The sequence below is a fragment of the Hibiscus syriacus genome, unplaced genomic scaffold, assembly GCF_006381635.1.
Source record: "Hibiscus syriacus cultivar Baekdansim isolate YM2019G1 unplaced genomic scaffold, ASM638163v2 tig00110321_pilon, whole genome shotgun sequence".
Taxonomy (NCBI): Eukaryota; Viridiplantae; Streptophyta; class Magnoliopsida; order Malvales; family Malvaceae; genus Hibiscus; species Hibiscus syriacus.
In genome coordinates this window covers 226,650-245,108 of record NW_024062680.1, presented here as the reverse complement: position 1 = coordinate 245,108, position 18,459 = coordinate 226,650, and the positions used below count along the sequence as shown (strand labels likewise).

The window sequence follows — 18,459 nt, the reverse complement described above, 5'->3', positions numbered from 1 at the left end:
TTAAATCTTTATTTGGGTAAAAGTACATTTACTCACTAAATTACAAGCCATTAAAATTTTAAGTCTAAAATAATAATTAAAATTTTAAAATAATTATAAAAAAATACACTCCATAAACATAAAAATTCAAATCCAAGATCTTAAGAGAACACAATAATCATTGAAATCATTCAATGGATTATTATTTACTTTATATTTTATTGTATTACAAATAAAATTTATATATAGAATTAATAATAATTTTAAAGTATTAGATATATAAAAAGCATTTAAAAAAAGTCAAAGACGAATAATCCAAACTACTAAAGTTTATTTTGATTAACTTTAATATTTCGGTTCAATTTCAAATCGATTTTCAGAAGGTCAGCTAACTCCACAATAACATCAATTTTTCCTCTTTCTAAAACCGATTCGGAACGAACCTTTATGGTCGGTTTATTAGAAGGTCGTAGTTATTCTACTTGTAAATCAAATGAATAATGTTTTATTTCTAGTGTTGTTAAATATCTATAGAAAATTAAATTAACCATATGTAATAAATTTATTATAAATAAGTACTAATATTTAATATTGTGCATGACAGGTTCTAAAATCCTCCTGAGTCAAAACTCAATCTTAAGCCCAAGCTTTGATGGATATCGAGCATCCTGCCGAAGGATTGAAGAATTATATACGAGATTTTGTAAAGGCTGGTGGTGAATGAAGTTACAATGGAGAAGAGATGTTGCAATTAAGCTGTTAAGAGTACCAGCGATTGCACGGGTGTTGGACTTAAGATTCGGCGACTCAAAAAAATCTGGTTGAATAACTTAGAGCAAAGCGGAGCATGTCATAAACCAGTGGTCTTGACGTCATAAGCAGAGGAAGATTCGGTTGGAAAGTGCATTCGTTTGGAATTACTCTGCAAACCGGAAATGCTGTCGAGTGACACACTCAGCTTCATTATCAAGTAAAAGAGAAATGTTGTAACCATAGTAAGATTGATTCTCAACTATCTACATCGACATTAACCATCAAGCAAAATAAAAAAGAAACGAACACTTTTAATCAAATCAACAGAAAGCAGCAACGCATACCATACCAAACATTAAATTGTGTTTCCATGGTAGTTCTTTCACTCATATAAAAGGAAAAATGTATCTTTATTTTTGCATTGATTAAGACAGCATCTTCCTGCTATAGTACTCGGAAATTACAACCAAAAGCATCAAGCAAATCCAATTGTCGCAGTATCAACACAAGATGGACACAACAGAACCCGTACCATCATTAAGCTGCAAAAAATAGATTGTGAAATCATTAATATTTGTAACATATGCCAGAATAAATTTAATATAAGTATTCAGATATTAAGCATGGTTATGTTTCACAACAGTAGGTACTTGTTATAGTCTTAATACACAATTTAGCCCCCAAGCTATACCCATTCTCTGACTTTAGTACCCAAACTTCTTTTTTTTTTGTTAGCTTTGCTATTAAACTATCATTCCATCCCAGTTTACCTCAAAAGGTTAACAACACTAAAAAAAGCTGACAACCAACCAATAAGAACATGAGACCTGGAAAATGAAGTCATCCAATGCAAGGATAAAACAAATGTGAGACGTATTGTTATTGGCTAGCATTGCTACTTTTTTAACGATATTAATATTAGGGTAAGCTGGGACGCAAGAAGGGACGGAGCTAGGATTCCAACTTAAGAGGGGCAAAATATGATTAACCATAAAAAATGAGGGGGGAAATCAAAATAAACTAAATTTTGGAGTCCTAATTTAATATTTTCCGATTTTTTTAATAATAAAAAATGGGGGGGGTGGAGGCAGTGCGCCCCCTCGGTGAAGCATAGGTTCATCCCTGGACGGAAGCATAGTTTAAGTATCAAAACGAACCAAAAAGGTTTATGTACCAAAGTGGGAAAAGGGATAATGCGAGAGCTAAATCATGAATAAAACCTTTATTATACTACATGAAGATAATAAAGCTAAGTGTAAAATAGGACAACTAAGAAACAAGTCAATTACCAAACCCATTTATCAAATATATATATGCGTGTGATAAACAAATTAAAAAAGACATAACTTCATCGAGTAACGGAGAAAATTTATGGTTTTGGTATGGAGACAAAGTTGAATGGCATTATGGTTATATAATAACACCAGCACACCAATCAGTTTATTTTATTTTATGAAAATGGCAAATGAGAACAGCATAACACCATTTAATAAACCAACTTCCCATATTTTTAGGCATAGACGTTAGACATACACATGAGGGAATAATCATCTTCTAGAGATGGAATTCATCTCCTACGCTACCAATTTCACACACGGCTTCAAATAAGTTTTCTATCACCACCCTTGTCATTGCCCATTGCCCCGAAAGAAAAAAAGCAGGGAAAAAAGAACCTATAACACAAATATTTATCACTCGAACTTGAACATGGCCCTTATGACCGAATTTGTCAAATAAATGTGATTGCATTGCAAACACTACAAATGTGTGGAACATAGAAGCTTCGCACTGCAATTTAAATTCCAAGAAATGTATTAAATGTCATCTTCTCATATCAGCCATGATATTTCCCTCTATCATTGTTAAGAAACTTATCTGGTCAGCATAGGAAATAAGGATGTTGCGAATTCCAACTAAGTCTTATATAGTTTATGAAACATATAAATTGTCTACTAAACAACATTTGCTTAGCCTTTCTGCCAATGGGATAAGTAGATATCATATATTCATAAAAGACCAGTCCAAAAGCTCGATTACATCAGCACTCATGGAAATAAAGAATCCAAAATCAAATATACCCGCATTTCAACAAGGCTAAATGAATTCTCATTCTAAAAGACTATCCAGACTAATGAACCTCCCAAGAATTAAAAAAAACAAAAAAGAGATAAGGAGTACCTAGATGGGATCAGTGATGGCCATGTTGCTCGGCGTGCTGCTTGTGCTCGAGATGACGACGCTCGTTTGGAAGAGCGACAAGGTAAGAAAATATCATCCCACCGAAGCAGACATGGTAAAGAGGTTCGATGGAGTCTGTCTCGATGTATTTGGCTTGGTAATTGTCCAAGCCCCTCTGAACAGCTTTCTTCACGTAACCAACAGATAGCATCGGCTTGACATAGCTCGGAACTTCCTTCAGTTTCATCCCTTTTATCTCGTATAAACTTTTCTCATTGCCATTTTCCCAATTTCAATCAAACCCTAGTTACCCTTTTTGGGTTCTCCACGTCGCGTGCGGAGATCTAAACAACTTCAAGAAAAATGGGGATGACTTCAGAAGAGACTGAGATTGTCGTTTTAAAACAGTAAAACGAAGGCTTAAGGCTCAGTTGGATTCAAGCCTTTTCACATTGGGCCAGTCTGCTTGGCTTTTCATATTTTTTCTCTCTAAATAATAGTGTATTAAAAATTGTTGAATTTTAAGAATATTAGAATTTTCAAGTATAAAAAGTGGACAGTACTTTTTAGGTAATTTTATTAGAATAATTTTTTTAATTCTTTTCACTCAAATAATTTTACTGACGAAAATACCATTCTTTTAACAATTGTGTATTTTCTAAAATAGTATTTTTTTGTACTTTAATGATTATATATAAATAAGAAAATACAGTTTTTTTTAGGGAAAAAAAGCAACAATGCGGCAAATTTAGCAGAAAATTTACATAATACGTGGCATGTCGCTATTGGCAAAACAGCACAACATAAATACGTGGCATGTTGCTATTGGCAAAAACAGCACAACATAGATAATAACAAAGTAAATAACAATTCGAAACCATTTAAAAGAAAAATGAACTCGAGGAGAAGAAAGAGTCGTGTAATATTGATCGGACAAATTATTAGTGCTTGAAACTTAAACAATCGAGGTGATTTGAATTTCATTCCCCTTCGTAATGGCTGAAGAATCTCAAACGGCGCCATCTAGCTCACAACCAAGATCCTCCGTTAACACTGCAAAAATATCCCAGGTTTTCATCTTCAATTCGCATTCTTCTTTTAATGATTTTCCCTACAATTCAATTGTTTTTTATTAGCTTTTTGGTAGGTTGGGAAGAATAATTTTTTTTCAATTACCTTCGGGGAACTTCGATGTATTATGGTGTTGAACTTTTCTAGGTATTTCTTAGCTACCCCATTTTAGTCGATATGAAATATTGGGTTTTGCATTGTAGTTGATATGGAATGATGGTTTTGATTTACCTAATGTCTATGCATTACGAGATCTGAATTTTAGCTGTATCTCCTGGCAAATCATTGGCTGATGATATCATATGTTTATGTTAAAATTAATTTTTTACTACAATAAATTTGATTATTATTATTAATATGTTATATTCCTGAAAGTTGTTAGTTTTTCTAAATCATATGTTTTTGTTAGGCATTTATTTTTCAGATAGTCATTAATTGAATTCATGCTCGTCAAAATGAACTTTTCTTTTTTATCGTAAGTGTTTTTCCCTTAAGAATTAAAATGATCAAACAATTTTATTTATGTATGTGGGTTTTTTGTGTGGATAATAATAATGCGGATATTGTGTTTGATAGATGTTCAGAGAATGATTTAATAATTCTTTTGAGGATTCTATATGTCTGGAGTTTCCTTTTCATGAGAGGGTACATTTGGGGACTGTTTTACCTAAACCAACTATAAAGCACTTTTACCAACTATATATATGCCTGGTGCTAATTTTAAAGATGTTCAGCAGTAGTTACTCAAAAAAAAAAAAACGAAACAAAACAAAAGAGACTTTGCTCTCTTTGCTTGAAAATTCATGCATCTTATCTATGCTGTTAGGGATATGCATTCCTTCATTTGGTGGACCATCAGATGCAAATCTTTTGGTTTTTTATTTTTATTTTTAGCAATGGGATTCATCATGTTATAGCTGGGTAAACAAAATGGACTCTATCAAGCAATCCTTTTTATGTCGAGAGAGAGAGTTCACTCGTAAGATGATATAGACCCTAATATTTTCTGGACAAGCAATAGAATAGTATAAATTAACAAAATTAAGTCTAAATTGAATCCAGTTAGCTCCTGTGTTGTCCTATTTGGTGAATGCTAAAATTTGTAAATGGGAGTTCTGTTATGTTATTTTTCTTCACTTGTGCTTTGTGTATATAATTTTCTTTTCTTCACTCTTAGTTTCTATATGGCTTTTATGTCTTAGGTTCCTGGATACTTTGGTGTTCCAGCTTTTCAAAATGGTGATTTTCAGATGTTTCCGGTTATGTATCCTGCAATTGTCCCAGGTTTAACTTTACAAAATCAGGAACAGATTAACCGTGGAGCAGGCATATATGCTGTTCCTGTTCAACCATTTATGGGACATATTGCTGGAATTCCATCTAACAATCTCATTCCCCTCACCTATAACATACCTACGTAAGTAAATATGTAGCTTGTATGTTTCTGTTGTTTATGTTTGTTCTGTAAAATGAAGATTCCCACCTGCCATTCTGTTGGATTAGGGTTGAGCACCTGTAAGTGATATCCTATACAATTTACTAGTTCATCCAACTTCTAGCACCAAATCTAGGTCTTCAGTTCAATTCTTTATAAATGTTGGTGGATTTCATTAGATTTGCTCTACACGTGAAGGATATTGATATAGATAGAGTGCTATGACACAAAAGTACTTAAGCAAACATTTAGTTAACTCTAGATCATTTTCAGTTGGGGAATTGCTACGATGATGCATATTTTTATGGTAAAAAGGATTGCAAGTAAAAGTTTGTCATTGATTGCTTTTTATCTTACTTTGTTGCATGGTTTCTATTAACAGACGGTCTGTGACGGAGGCAGGGACTGCAGTTGAGGAGCAAGGGCAAGGAGCACAACCCCAACATCAACAGCAGCAGGTAGGACCCCAAAGACAGGTTGTTGTCAGGAGATTCCAAATTGCATTTCAGCTGGATTTGTTGCTTATACTTAAGCTAGCAGCTGTAATATTTTTGTTCAACCAAGATGGATCAAGACAGAGGCTGGCTGTCCTTGTGTTCTTTGCTTCACTAGTCTATTTGTAAGTTCTGAACTTCTGATTGTTTTGATTTAACACTTGCTCTGCTCATCGGAACTGCTATTTTCCTGATTATTTAGTTTTAGCTAAGATACAAGTCCAGACTCCTGCTTTTGACCACTTTGTACGTTGGGTTGCTGTGTCTTGATGTCTCCCTGTGTATTATTAAGGGTCAAGAAGACATATTTTTGCTGTTGAATGGAGAAGGTGTGAGTTTTTCTTTGAAAGAATTTGGGTCATTTCTTTGGATGGTTGGTGAAAGAGGGGGCATTTCTATCATTGGAATCACATATACTTCACTAATGGCGTTAGAGTTTAGACTAATAAGTGGGGAGCTCTAGTTTTTCTCAAATAATTATGGGTGATTCGTTTTTTCCACTAACCTTTCACTTCACATTTTTTTCAGATGAGATAAACGATGACATTTGTTTTGTGCAGTATTCTAAATTCTAAAGTTAGTCGATATTTTCTGTTTACATTGGTTTCTTGCAGATATCAAACTGGAGCTCTCACACCATTGATAAGATGGCTTTCCCAAGGCATGCAGAGGGCAGCCGCACCTCCTCATCCACCTAGGCCTGCTGCTAGAGCAGAGAATGTTCCTGCTGCTGGAAGGCAAGGCAATGAAAACGTGGCTTTGGCAGGTATTGTTTTTAATGTTTATTTTTTGTGAATTGAAATTCATTCAGCCTTCTATTCATATTTTTTCCCATGCGTGATTGTGGGTATTTAAGCATTGCATCAGGAATTAAACTTAATTACTTGCATTTGTTTATACAGTTTTTGCAACAACATATACTATCTAGATATTAGTATATAATAAATTCTTGAGCCTTTGTATGATAAAGCAGATGATAATTTCCAAAATTAGGCTGTGATTTCATCAATTTGTCCATTGTTGTGATTTGTGATTACAAGCCATTGGCTTTATTGAATCCTGCATCAGTACAGAAAGCCATGTTTCTTTGGATTTGAAAGAGCTACATGATGTGTACCAAATAAAAATGAAGTGAAAAATAAGAGTTGTGCAGTAAGGAAAGCAAAGCTTTAGAGTTCTCTTTGAGGCCCGACCTTTGGAGATTTTATTAAAATTCAACTTACTCAAAATGTGCAGCTGCTTCTTTTATAGCGTCGATCTATTTCCAAGATAATTATCATTTTTATTTTATGTTACTCGAACTCAGGTGTGTGCTGGATTCAAGTATGTATCTGGCTTGGACATGTGTAGTTTTTCTTAAGATTTTCCTTGTATTTGTAGGATTCTTCAGGAGTCGTATCCCTAGTGTCCAGATAGCATTGGACATAAGTACTTTAATAAAAATGAAGAATCAGATTATTCTAGGTAGTAACTAAGATAAATCATTTAACAATAAGCAATAAAGTTAAATTCTAAGTAAACTTCCTAGTTAGGCATTCAATCTAGCAACTACCAACTAAACTTAGGGTCTATTTGTTTGGCTATAATTGGTTTTCTGAAATTGAATTCTAGAAAATGAATTACATTTCTGGTTAAAAATTATTTATTACAAATATTAAATATAATAAATAATATTATTTATCATAAAACTTAAATATTATTTTTATAATTTTATTAATAAAAATATTAGTATTGGCATATTTTATTGAAATAAAAATATTATAAATTATATTAATTATTTATTAAAGTAATAGTGTTATATTATATTTTAAAAATATTAATTAGTATATTTTAAATATCTTTATTAAAATAAAAATATAATATCTTATATTATTATAATATAATTGATTATTTTATTATAATATTAAAAATATAATATTATATTATTATAAATATTAATAAATAAATTTTAAATATTTTAATAATTAATATTTTGATTAAAATGATATTAAAATATTTTATTAATATTAAATTCATAAAATAAAATTATTTTGAGTATTTATTCTTTGAAGTGAAAAGTTCGGAAAATGACTTACGGAAAATCAGACCGTAAGTCATTTTCCAGAAAACACAGGAAATTTTATTGACTAGGAAAATGTTTTACGTTGAACAACCGTTTTCCTCCAACTAAACATTTTCCGGAAAACGAATTACGTAAACAAACATGGGCAAGTTTATACAACAAAATCCGTCTTCTTGATGGACACTAACCTTCCACTGCTTTATATGCAAGCTAAACATAGATTTTACCATGTAGTATCGCAGTTGTTGATTCTGGTATGCTGAAACTTGATGTGATATTTGATTATGGTTCTGTATATTTGTTTCTGTTTAACATCTTGGATGTGTGAAACAAGCAGGAGAAGAGAATGAGAACCGGCCTGCAGGTGATGGTAATCAGGCGGTTGAGAATGAGAATGAAGCAGACCCTGCTTTAGGAAATGCTGGCAATCAGTGGTGGGGAATTGTTAAGGAAATCCAGATGATTGTTTTCGGCTTCATCACGTCTCTTCTTCCGGGCTTCCACAACATAGATTAGGTCATACTTTACAGAACCAATGATCTTTTCCTTCTAATTCTTATAAGAAAAAGGAAAAGCATAAACCGATGTTTATATAGGTAAGTATACTCGAACAGATTCGGTGCAGTCGTTGTATGGTGCTCGGGAGCCCCACTGCATCTGCAAGAAGCCTTTCTGTTTTATTTACAAACCAGCATGCTTTATGTAGTTGTTTGGCACATGAAGTTGATAGGATACTTGAAATTGTATGCCAACTGGAATGCGGATTTCTTTGTAATGCAGACATGGAATGAGTGGCTGACTTCATTTATGGGTTTTGTTATCTTGACAGAGTTTTGGGTCATTTCTCTCGTTACTTGACATTTATTATTTATTGGAGATAATTGCATAGGAGGGCCCCAAACTATGACCTCTGTTTTAAATTGATCTTTAAATTCTAAAATGTTTTATATCAGTCTTCAAACTATAACACCATTCTAAATTGGTCTTCAAATTAAAAAACCTACTAGAAAATTAATAAACTCGTTGCAGTTCAATTTCCTCGTAAAGCTTTAAAAAATTTCAATAAATCACAACAGAAAAGTGCATGTACTCTTGAGGTGGTGTTTGGTTCGTTGTAATGTTTATGAGGGAATTAGAATTATTGAAATCTGAATCTAAAACCTGTTTGGTTGGCAGGAAATTGAATTGGAATCTAGTTTCATATTTTGTTTGGTTCGCAGACATGTCAGATGAATTTGATTTAAGTAATGTAAAATGATAGAATTACCCTTTTTATTTTTTGCTTAATTTTAGTTTTTTTATAACTTACATGTAGCAATATAATATAAAAATTTTAAAAATATTAAATTTTCATTTTATTGATTATTCATTTCAATAAATTATAAAAATCATACTAATAAACATCATAAGTTAAAATCATCCCAATTAGGGATGGCCATGGGTCGGGTTTTTGGTCCACCGACCCGACCAGAGAACAAGGGAACCTCCATCCGAGACCCAACCCGATCAAAATAAAGTTTCACCCGACCCGACCCGAATATATGAATTAAAAACTCAACCCGAAATAATAAAAAATTATTTTTATTCAATAAAAACAATGACTTAATTGAAAAAAATTATATATAGAGGGGTATTATTGTAATTATTCATAAATATATAAGGTAAAATTATATATTTTTTCGAGTCGGGTATTTTTCACCCTAAACCCTAACCCGACCCGAATATTACACTTAAAAAACCTCAAACTGAATATCAAACTTAAAAAAACCCGACCCGAACCCGAAATTTTAAAAAAATCCGACCTGATCCCGAATTTTTTTAAAAAAAAATCCGACCCGAATACTAAAAGATTGATGAGGATAGTATGGTCAAATTTCACATTCCTTCCTCCAAAGGATTTCATTTCCATCATTATGGATAAAATTTACTTTCCCTCCCTTGATGGAATTGTTCCCCTTTGAATTGAACCAAACATGGGAAAGTGGTAGAATTGGATTTCAATTCCCCCTAATTCCAAGGGATTCCAACGAACCAAACGCCACCTGATTCTCTCAGGCAGACTTCGATTATGATACATACAAGAGCCAATAAATCATGAAACCAACAAAATTTGTTTTATTAACATTAAAAAATGGTAATTACATAAGTATATACAGGTTACATTAAAATATTAAATGGAAAAAGAAACAAAAATATCTCACATCTCTGATAAAAGATTGCTCATCTTCCGAAGCTCCTTGAGAGCTGTAATGGCTGTAACTTGTCCTTTGCCAACTAGAATGTTTTTAGATAAATTGTCCAATGATCCTACTTGACCTTGATTTTGCTGGAAAACTGACTCCAGAACCTGCCAATCAAAACACGACCGTTCAGAGATTCCATGGAAGTAAATGAAATAAAGAAATCACCAAGCTTCATTTAACATTAGTTTCGGGTTTTAATGACGCGTATTCAGGTTTTTGTTTCTTTAAATTCTCTCCTCAGACTGTTCTATTCGCCTATGAACATTTTCCTTCAACGGTTTCAAGCTCGGAACCACCAGAGTATACCTGGATGTGGTCGAGCATAGCCTGCCCAAGATTCTTCAATGTTCCCATCATATTCTGGTCCATAGTATCACCTTTGCTAGTGGGATGTGAGTTACAAGAAGCACCGGCAACAGATGAGTCTGCTGTACTGTGCTTACTATCATGAAGTAGAGGTTTTGCAGCCTCATTGGTACCTCCACGTTTATCGGATGTCTCCTCACAGACATTGCTCCGTCCAAACTTCCAAAACCACTGGAATTTACCTGAAAGAATCCTGCTCTCTTTCATAGATGAGGTCTTCCCTGAATATTCATTCTCATGCAGAGGACTTAGAGAGACATCATCGGAAGGAAGGGAAACCCAAGGCGGTAAATCTTCTGGGCTCCACCCCCGGAGATCACCATTATCATCTACGGATAAATTTGATGCAGGACTACTCTTTTCAGTGTCAATTTCATGGTCAATAATGCTACAACCAGGAGGGGTCGGAGGGTCGGGAAAAAAAGATTTCTCTTCACTTACAACAGCTCCACTTCCATTCTCACATCTATCCTCTGTCGTGGAAATAGACCCTTTGTTAGCAGAATTTTGTCCTTCCCCCTGAACCTCTACAGAATGATGATCCTCTAAATTAGAAGCCTCGAAACAATCTCCCTTTTCAGCAGAATCCTCCAAGCTGAGCTGCTTAGTCAAATCTTCAAGCAAACTACGCCTAACAGAGTGATGCTCCTTTTTGCATCTTTCATTTCTTGCAGGTGATGGGGCAGATTCAGTTCTACTAAGGCGAAACTTTATTCTTTCAGCCCATCTCTTTTTCCCACTTGGAGTATTATTTCCTAAACTATTTTGCCTTGGTTCCTCTGCCTTATGCAGTACTCTCCACTTTTCTTCCCAGTAGCTGTCAGGCAGCAGGCTTCGAATGGTTTTTGGAGAACCTAAACCAGATGGAACATTGTGACTGATCATTGGAGATTTCGAGCACTTATAAACTCCACCAAATGCAGACAACAATGGCGCTTTGTTAGATTCCAATGCAAGAATTTGCAGTGACTTTGCCTTCTCTATAAGTTTTTTCAGATTTATACTCTCCGGAAATTTCAGGAGTCTCTGAAGACAAGAAGTTGCAGTTTCAGTGGCAAGCAAGGAAGATCTCAGATAAAGTATCATAGAGACTGCCATAGCAGAAATTAATCCTCCACGGCATGAATCGATTAGTTTAAAACTGAAATAGTCACTGTCTTCAGAAACTTTATTAAGTGGGTTATTATCTTCTGAGAAAATCTCATCCCATATAACTAAGAGATTTTGAAGTGAAAATTCCCGTCCAAATAAAACCCGCAACCACCGAAGAGCAAAATACTGTGGTTCAACACCAAGCTCAACAAGATGGGAATGCAGAGATGAATCGACGATTGACAGTAAATGATATAGTGCAGCTGAGGCTTCAATGACAGGGGGCAAGCCACTTTGGGACTCGGCTGCAGGAGAGGAAGCAAAAAAATCGGCCATAGCAACTGAACCTCGTGCACCAATCATCAGAGCATCAAACATACAGTAGGCATCATGTTCCATAAATTTCTCAGACAAGACAATACCAAGTTCACCTTCAGCTCCATAAGCATCACTTAGCAAGACAATGGCCTGTATCTCAGGATCAAGATCATAAAGACTGCAGACTTTCTTTGCATTGCCTTGAGATCCAATCTCATCTTCCACAGAATCTGAAAACTTCTTAAAATCAAAATTGTAAGAGTCACCATTTTCTTCAAATGGGAATCCATCAAATTTGTCAATAAACTGGTCTTCATATAGCTTCCGCACTTCTGAAAGACGCTCAACATCAATATGAAGAACATAAGCAGAGGAGCCAAGAGTTCATGCATTCCTACAAATAATAGTAAAGAGTTAAAAAGTTAATAGATCCAGGATATTGTGTTCTAAATCCAGTGGTTTTTCATTGCCTTTGCCTACTACAAAATAAAAATTGAATTACTAACTCTAACTAGCCTTCACTACATAACCACAACCATATAACTTTTATGTCTTAAACATTAGGACTCAAACCCTTGAAAACAAAGTCAATATTTAGTAGTGCAAGGCATTGTTCCTTTAATTTTTCAAAATCTACAATGAGGTAACATGAAAAATAATAAAACGTGTGCAAAGCGGTTAACAAAATACCTTGTCTATAACTGCACTCTGGGTATCTAAGGCACCACAGCAACAATATTCGTCTCAGCATTCCCTGGCAACCAGGTGTCTGGAAGTAGCTTTCATGCTCCGGATATAATCGTGATAAATCCTGGTTAACCATTTTTTCCAGCTCAGCATTCCGAAAGAATTGACTCCAGGTGCTGTCTGCATGAAGAATTAGCTATGGATTAAATATAGATCAAATGAAAAACACCTAAAATCCTAAAACAGGGGGAAACCACAATTAATTTCCTCATAGAAGAATATCCCAATCATTTAGGCAGGTCTAACTTTCCACCGACAAATAAGAGTTGCAATTCCTGACTTGAAAAACAACCAATCAGGATAGGGTATAATAGGAGGAAAAATTATTTGCCTCCTTTTTATGCAGCCGAAAGAGACAATGGACCAATAAACACTGTTCACACAAATTCAGCATCAATCAAGATAAGAAAGCAAGGTACAAACAACAGTACTAGATCAACAAAAACTGGTGAGCTAAAAATCAAAGCAATTCAGCAAAAGAAAGCAGAGAAATTAAAATTACCTGGGTTTTGTGAGAGTGGATTATCCATAACAAGATTGGGGGGATTGCTTGCTCCATTTTTGGGAACGTGTGGATCCACTAGCAGTTGCCTTCTCAAACCGGCATATCTGAATTCCCATAAAACCAGAGATTTGAGACTACAGCAGTTAGTTCTTAATTTCGAAAAATGTAAAACATAGAAATAAAAAGTGTAATAAGTGATTATTGTAATTTAATTAAGGGAATTAATCTGAACATGAAAAAAGGGAAAGGTTAAATCCCTTGAAAACTCGGAGACAAAAAGTTATCATTTTCTATAAAATTTAAGCTAGATTTAGCTGAAACAAAAAAATAATAAAAAACATATTTAAATTTATATATATATAAAGGATCGAGTTTTGGTAATCTGTACAATAAAAAGCTCAAAATTATAATTTCTCACTCGGGTGCTAAATTTTTCTTAGTTAAAAATGGAAAGGAAAAGATGAAAGGGCTACCTTCTGCGAGAATCAGCTGTTACCCTTCGAAGATCATCAATTGAAGATGAACGAGGTAAAATTCCGAGATTGATACGCCATTGGACGCCTCTAAGACTAGCAAAAGCTGGACTTTCAGACGCCTTTGCAATCTCTTTGCTCATTTCTTGCGATCAAAAACACAAAACAATTAGACAAAAAGAGAAACCGTTTACACCTGGATTTGTGAGACCAAAATCATTGAAACAAAAAAGGGAATTGTTTTCTGGAGCAATAACCAGCATTTGAATATCAATTTCTTTCTCTTTTCCCCATTTTAGAGTGGAAAGGAAAAATAATAATTGAATAGAGAGACATAAAATAGCAAGTTCGTTTGTTTGTTTATTACTCTACTTGTTAACCAACGCAAAATCCCATCGTTAAATCTAAGTTTTATTTATTTGTGAGTAAATTACGTTTTTCGTCACACAATTTTAATTACATTCTTGTTTTAATTATTAAATCTTTTTGAAATAATTTAATTTTTAATTATTTAATTTTCAAATTGTTTCATTTTCAATCACTCAACATTAAATAAGAAACAACATGATGGCACGAACTAATTTTTTGCTAGTGTTCTTGTTTTACTACTCACGTACAAAATTTCTCTTTTTTCTATTTTCATTTTTCAAAAATTTTAAAGTTTCATCTCTATCTCATATCATCGTTTTCATTGTCGTTTTTTGATATGTTTTTTCTAACTATTTCATATATCAATCAATTTGTATTGTCATCTCCTATCATTCTACTAATTTATATTTTTTTAAAATCTCTTTAAAATTTACGAAACTTCAACATAAATTCTAAAGAAAAACAATTTTGATTTATAATCTTCATCGTTTAATCATCATGAAATCATAAAATATTGTTTTTTTCTTTTTTTCTTTACCTCTCCACAGTTAAAATTTGTAAAATGTTATTTCCACATTAGAAAATTAAAGAGAATTTAAAAATTTAAGTTTAAATTTTAGTAAAATATTTGAAGTTAATTTCATAATTTAAAAAATTGTGGTATTTTCATATATTTTTAAAAGATTAAATTCCCTGTTATAACTTGCGAAATAATTAATGACAATGTTGGGAATAGAGTGATACTAAAAGTTAAACGATGAAATTAAAAATATAAAATTTAATAACCAAATAAGAATATGGTCAAAAGTTGAGTACTGAAGTCTAAACTTTAACCTTTGTTTATTTAATTATAGGAACCCATACTCAATTAATATTTATATATAAGACTAGAAAACAAAAGCACCACTTCATACTGTTACCCTCCACCGAAATTTCTCGGTGGACCCGGAAGCTCACCGTCCCATACTAGATGGAGCTCAAGCTGTTGGTATTACTTTTTGGAATTATGGTATATTTAACAAATAAATATTTTTTAAAACTAATTTCATATAATATCCATAATTAATTAAATAAACGATGATATAAGTTTAATATATTCATACTTAATTAAATAAACGATGATATAAGTTTAATATATTTATATTTTATTTTTTATAATTAAAATAATAAAAAATCAAATTAATATTTAATCAACTTTTATATTAAATTTTAAGTATTATAAACGAAATATTCATATTGTTTTACATTATGATCGACTCAATTTCTGATAGAAAAATTATTTGTAAGAGGATCATTAGGTCTCTTAAAAAGATTATCATCTTAAGTGGTGATCCAACACCATCAGCACTTAACGTCGCTAAGTCTTAAAAGAGTTAATCGTGTGGTTAAAATGTGATATTTGTTCAAATTTTTTTAATCAATATAGTAATAGAATTGATTTAAATAGATGAATGAACTTAAAATATTATACAATAATATTATTTTTTTATTTTTAATTTAAAAAGAAATAAGTATTTATTTTAATCTCAGTTATACATTTAGATTTATCAAATTATTATATTTTTATTTAAAATTAATTAATTTTGTATAACATAAAAGGATAACATCATATTTTTATTTAAAATTAATTATATAAAATATATAATTTTTTAAATGTTTGAACAGTTAAACAGATGATGGCCCAATTTATAGGTGTACAAAATGCTTGCATTGGAGGATCATCAACAAAGCCCAGCAATTCGACTCTACAACCATTAGCTCATTTACTCTTCACTTTTTCTTTTAATGTCAGTTAAATGTATATTTCTCCAAGGACTTCCGCCACCGCCACCGCCACCGCTACCGCTACCACGAGCTTCGTCCGACAACATTATAACTCTGGGTTCTGTCACAGATTCATCCATGGCGGATCAAATGCGGACCTTTTCATTCTCAGTCAGAGACCGAGATCACGAGAAACACGACGACGTGGAGGAGAGCAGGTGTGCTTTCCTTGTGGTAGCTCTCTTCCCTTGTTTAGTTTGCTTTATACTTCTCCTTATTATAGTCTCCGTCGTTTTAGTAGTCAAATTCCGTCTATTTTGCCACACTCCCCTTCATTCCGTAATTTACAAGAACAGATGCTAGTTCTAGATTTGAATCGTAGGTGTTTCTCTGGCATCACTGAAGGTGATACGGAGTCTGAAACCGAAATCGAATCCGATAGCTTCGAGTCTAGGTCGGACCCAAAGGAGGTTGAGAGAGTATGCAAGGTGATCGACGAATTGTTTGGCTTAGACCGAAACATGGAGGCTGTTTTAGATGAATGTGGGATTAATCTTACTCATGATTTGATCATTGATGTATTAGAACGGTTCCGGCATGCTCGGAAGCCGGCCTTTCGGTTTTTCTGTTGGGCCGGGCAAAAACCGGGGTTTGCGCATGATTCCAGGACTTATAACAAGATGATGGATGTTTTAGCAAAGAATAGGCAGTTCGAGACGATGTTGGCGATGCTTGAAGAGATGGGCGCTAGAGGGGTTTTGACGATGGGCACTTTTATTATTGCCATTAAAGCTTTTGCTGCCGCCAAAGAGAGGAAGAAAGCGGTTGGGATCTTTGATTTGATGAAGAAGTACAAATATGAAGCTGGTGTTGATACTGTTAATTGCTTGCTCGAGAGTCTCGGGAGGGCTAAGCTTGCGAAAGAGGCGCAAACACTTTTCGGGAAGTTGAGGGACCGGTTTACGCCCAATTTAAGTTCGTATACGATATTGCTTAATGGTTGGTGCAGGGTGAGGAATTTGATGGAAGCAGGAAGGGTTTGGAATGAGATGATCGATAAGGGTTTCGAGCCTGATATTGTCGCTCATAATGTTATGATTGAAGGGCTGTTGAGGAGTCGGAAGACATCTCACGCTGTGAAGTTGTTTGAGGTAATGAAAACTAAGGGGCCTTTGCCGAATGTTCGCAGCTATACGATCATGATTCGGGAATTTTGCAAGCAGGCAAGGATGGGTGAAGCGGTTCGATATTTTGAGGAGATGCATGATTCTGGATGTCCGCCCGATGCACCGGTTTACACATGTTTGATCACTGGTTTTGGAAATCAGAGAAGGATGGATACGGTTTACAGGTTATTGTTGGAGATGCAAGACAAGGGTTGTCCACCGGATGGTCATACATACAATGCCCTGATTAAACTGTTGACAACTCAACGAATGCCGGATGATGCGATGAGGGTATACAAGAAGATGATTCAGACCGGAATCCAACCAACAATTCACACTTTCAATATGATGATGAAATCATTCTTCCAGTCGAGGAACTATGACATGAGTTGTGCAATTTGGGACGAGATGACTAAAAAGGGGTTTTGCCCCGATGATATTTCGTACACTGTTTTCATCGGAGGGCTAATCCGTCTTGGTAGATCAGGAGAGGCATGTAGACTTTTAGTAGAAATGATAGGGAAAGGAATGAAAGCTCCTCAACTCGATTATGGAAAGTTTGTTGCTGATTTCTCTAGAGCTGGGAAACCCGCCATACTGGAGGAGTTGGCTCAAAAGATGAAGTTCTGTGGTAAGATTGAAGCCTCGGATATATTTACAAGATGCGCCGAGGCGATGAAGAAAAGGGTTAAGAGAAATGGTCCTTTTAAAACCGATGGAAGGTGTGTCTGACATGCTAATGAAGCGTTTTCGCTCTGGTTTTTTTTCTTCATTTGGCTCAATCGATCATACTGCAAATGACCTTTTATGGCATTGTAAATCATAATTTCCAGTTGTTGAATCCCGTATTTCTAGTGCTATTGGCTTAGTTTAGCTATTGGTCCTTGTATGCCGTTCAACTGTATTCCTTTTCCCCTTGTTGTGCAATAGATTTGATTGTTCTTTTTCATATTGTGGAACTCACTGTGAGGTCTATCCTTAATAAGGTCATTTATTTATCTTATTTGATTTTAATTACTAAATAAAGAAAATTAAGTTTTTGACCGAATCATGTGTGAGAATTGTTAATAATTCTTCAATTGATATTTATACCCACATTTTTTTAGTTTGAAGTAATTACAAGATAATATTTGTTCGAAAGATTTTCAATCATTTGAAAGAACGTTAGCTATGACTTTCATCATAGATTGGTCTCCAAATATTTTCAAATTATTAGCGTAAATTAATCACACTTCATTTAACAAAATCGTTAAGTCAAACTATGAGTCAAGTTGAAAAGAACAAGTTTCTGAATTGTGTTTTGCTTATAGTTAGTAGGCTTTTTGATTTAAACTCCCCCACCCCCATATATATATTTGGTTACAGCTTCGGTAGGAACTTCGATTTGCAGCCAAATACTCAGATCCGTAAGGAATTGTTTCCCCAGGTTGCATCTTTCTGACCT

General features: G+C 33.9%; 2 protein-coding genes and 2 pseudogenes across 4 annotated transcripts; 2 read left to right on the top strand and 2 right to left on the bottom strand.

Moving 5' to 3' along the window:
- Positions 1-1,019: 1,019 nt before the first annotated feature.
- On the bottom strand, positions 1,020-3,278 carry LOC120117577 (annotated as a pseudogene).
- Positions 3,279-3,819: 541 nt separating this feature from the next.
- LOC120117576 lies at positions 3,820-8,762 on the top strand. 3 transcript variants are annotated; one of them, XM_039137838.1, is made up of 5 exons: positions 3,820-3,980; positions 5,184-5,398; positions 5,799-6,035; positions 6,525-6,676; positions 8,307-8,762. In XM_039137838.1, the coding sequence occupies exons 1-5, from the start codon at positions 3,906-3,908 to the stop codon at positions 8,486-8,488; spliced, it is 861 nt and encodes a 286-aa protein (XP_038993769.1). In that variant the 5' UTR covers positions 3,820-3,905; the 3' UTR covers positions 8,489-8,762. The 3 variants fall into 3 exon arrangements, with proteins under 3 accessions (XP_038993769.1, XP_038993770.1, XP_038993771.1); XM_039137839.1 differs by having other exon boundaries at positions 3,821-3,980; positions 8,310-8,762; XM_039137840.1 differs by having other exon boundaries at positions 3,832-3,981; positions 5,179-5,398.
- Positions 8,763-10,067: 1,305 nt separating this feature from the next.
- Positions 10,068-14,035, bottom strand: LOC120117575 (annotated as a pseudogene).
- Positions 14,036-15,866: 1,831 nt separating this feature from the next.
- LOC120117574 (pentatricopeptide repeat-containing protein At3g62470, mitochondrial-like) lies at positions 15,867-17,896 on the top strand. The gene has a single exon (XM_039137837.1). The coding sequence runs from the start codon at positions 15,882-15,884 to the stop codon at positions 17,745-17,747; it is 1,866 nt and encodes a 621-aa protein (XP_038993768.1). The 5' UTR covers positions 15,867-15,881; the 3' UTR covers positions 17,748-17,896.
- Positions 17,897-18,459: the final 563 nt, after the last annotated feature.

Bases quoted from the DNA above. Each gene is read 5' to 3' on its own strand.
- LOC120117576 (XM_039137838.1), top strand. From the start codon at position 3,906: ATGGCTGAAGAATCTCAAACGGCGCCATCTAGCTCACAACCAAGATCC. The intron at 5,399-5,798 runs GTAAGTAAATAT...TTCTATTAACAG, and splicing joins CTCACCTATAACATACCTAC to ACGGTCTGTGACGGAGGCAG. The intron at 6,036-6,524 runs GTAAGTTCTGAA...GGTTTCTTGCAG, and splicing joins TTTGCTTCACTAGTCTATTT to ATATCAAACTGGAGCTCTCA.
- LOC120117574 (XM_039137837.1), top strand. From the start codon at position 15,882: ATGTATATTTCTCCAAGGACTTCCGCCACCGCCACCGCCACCGCTACC.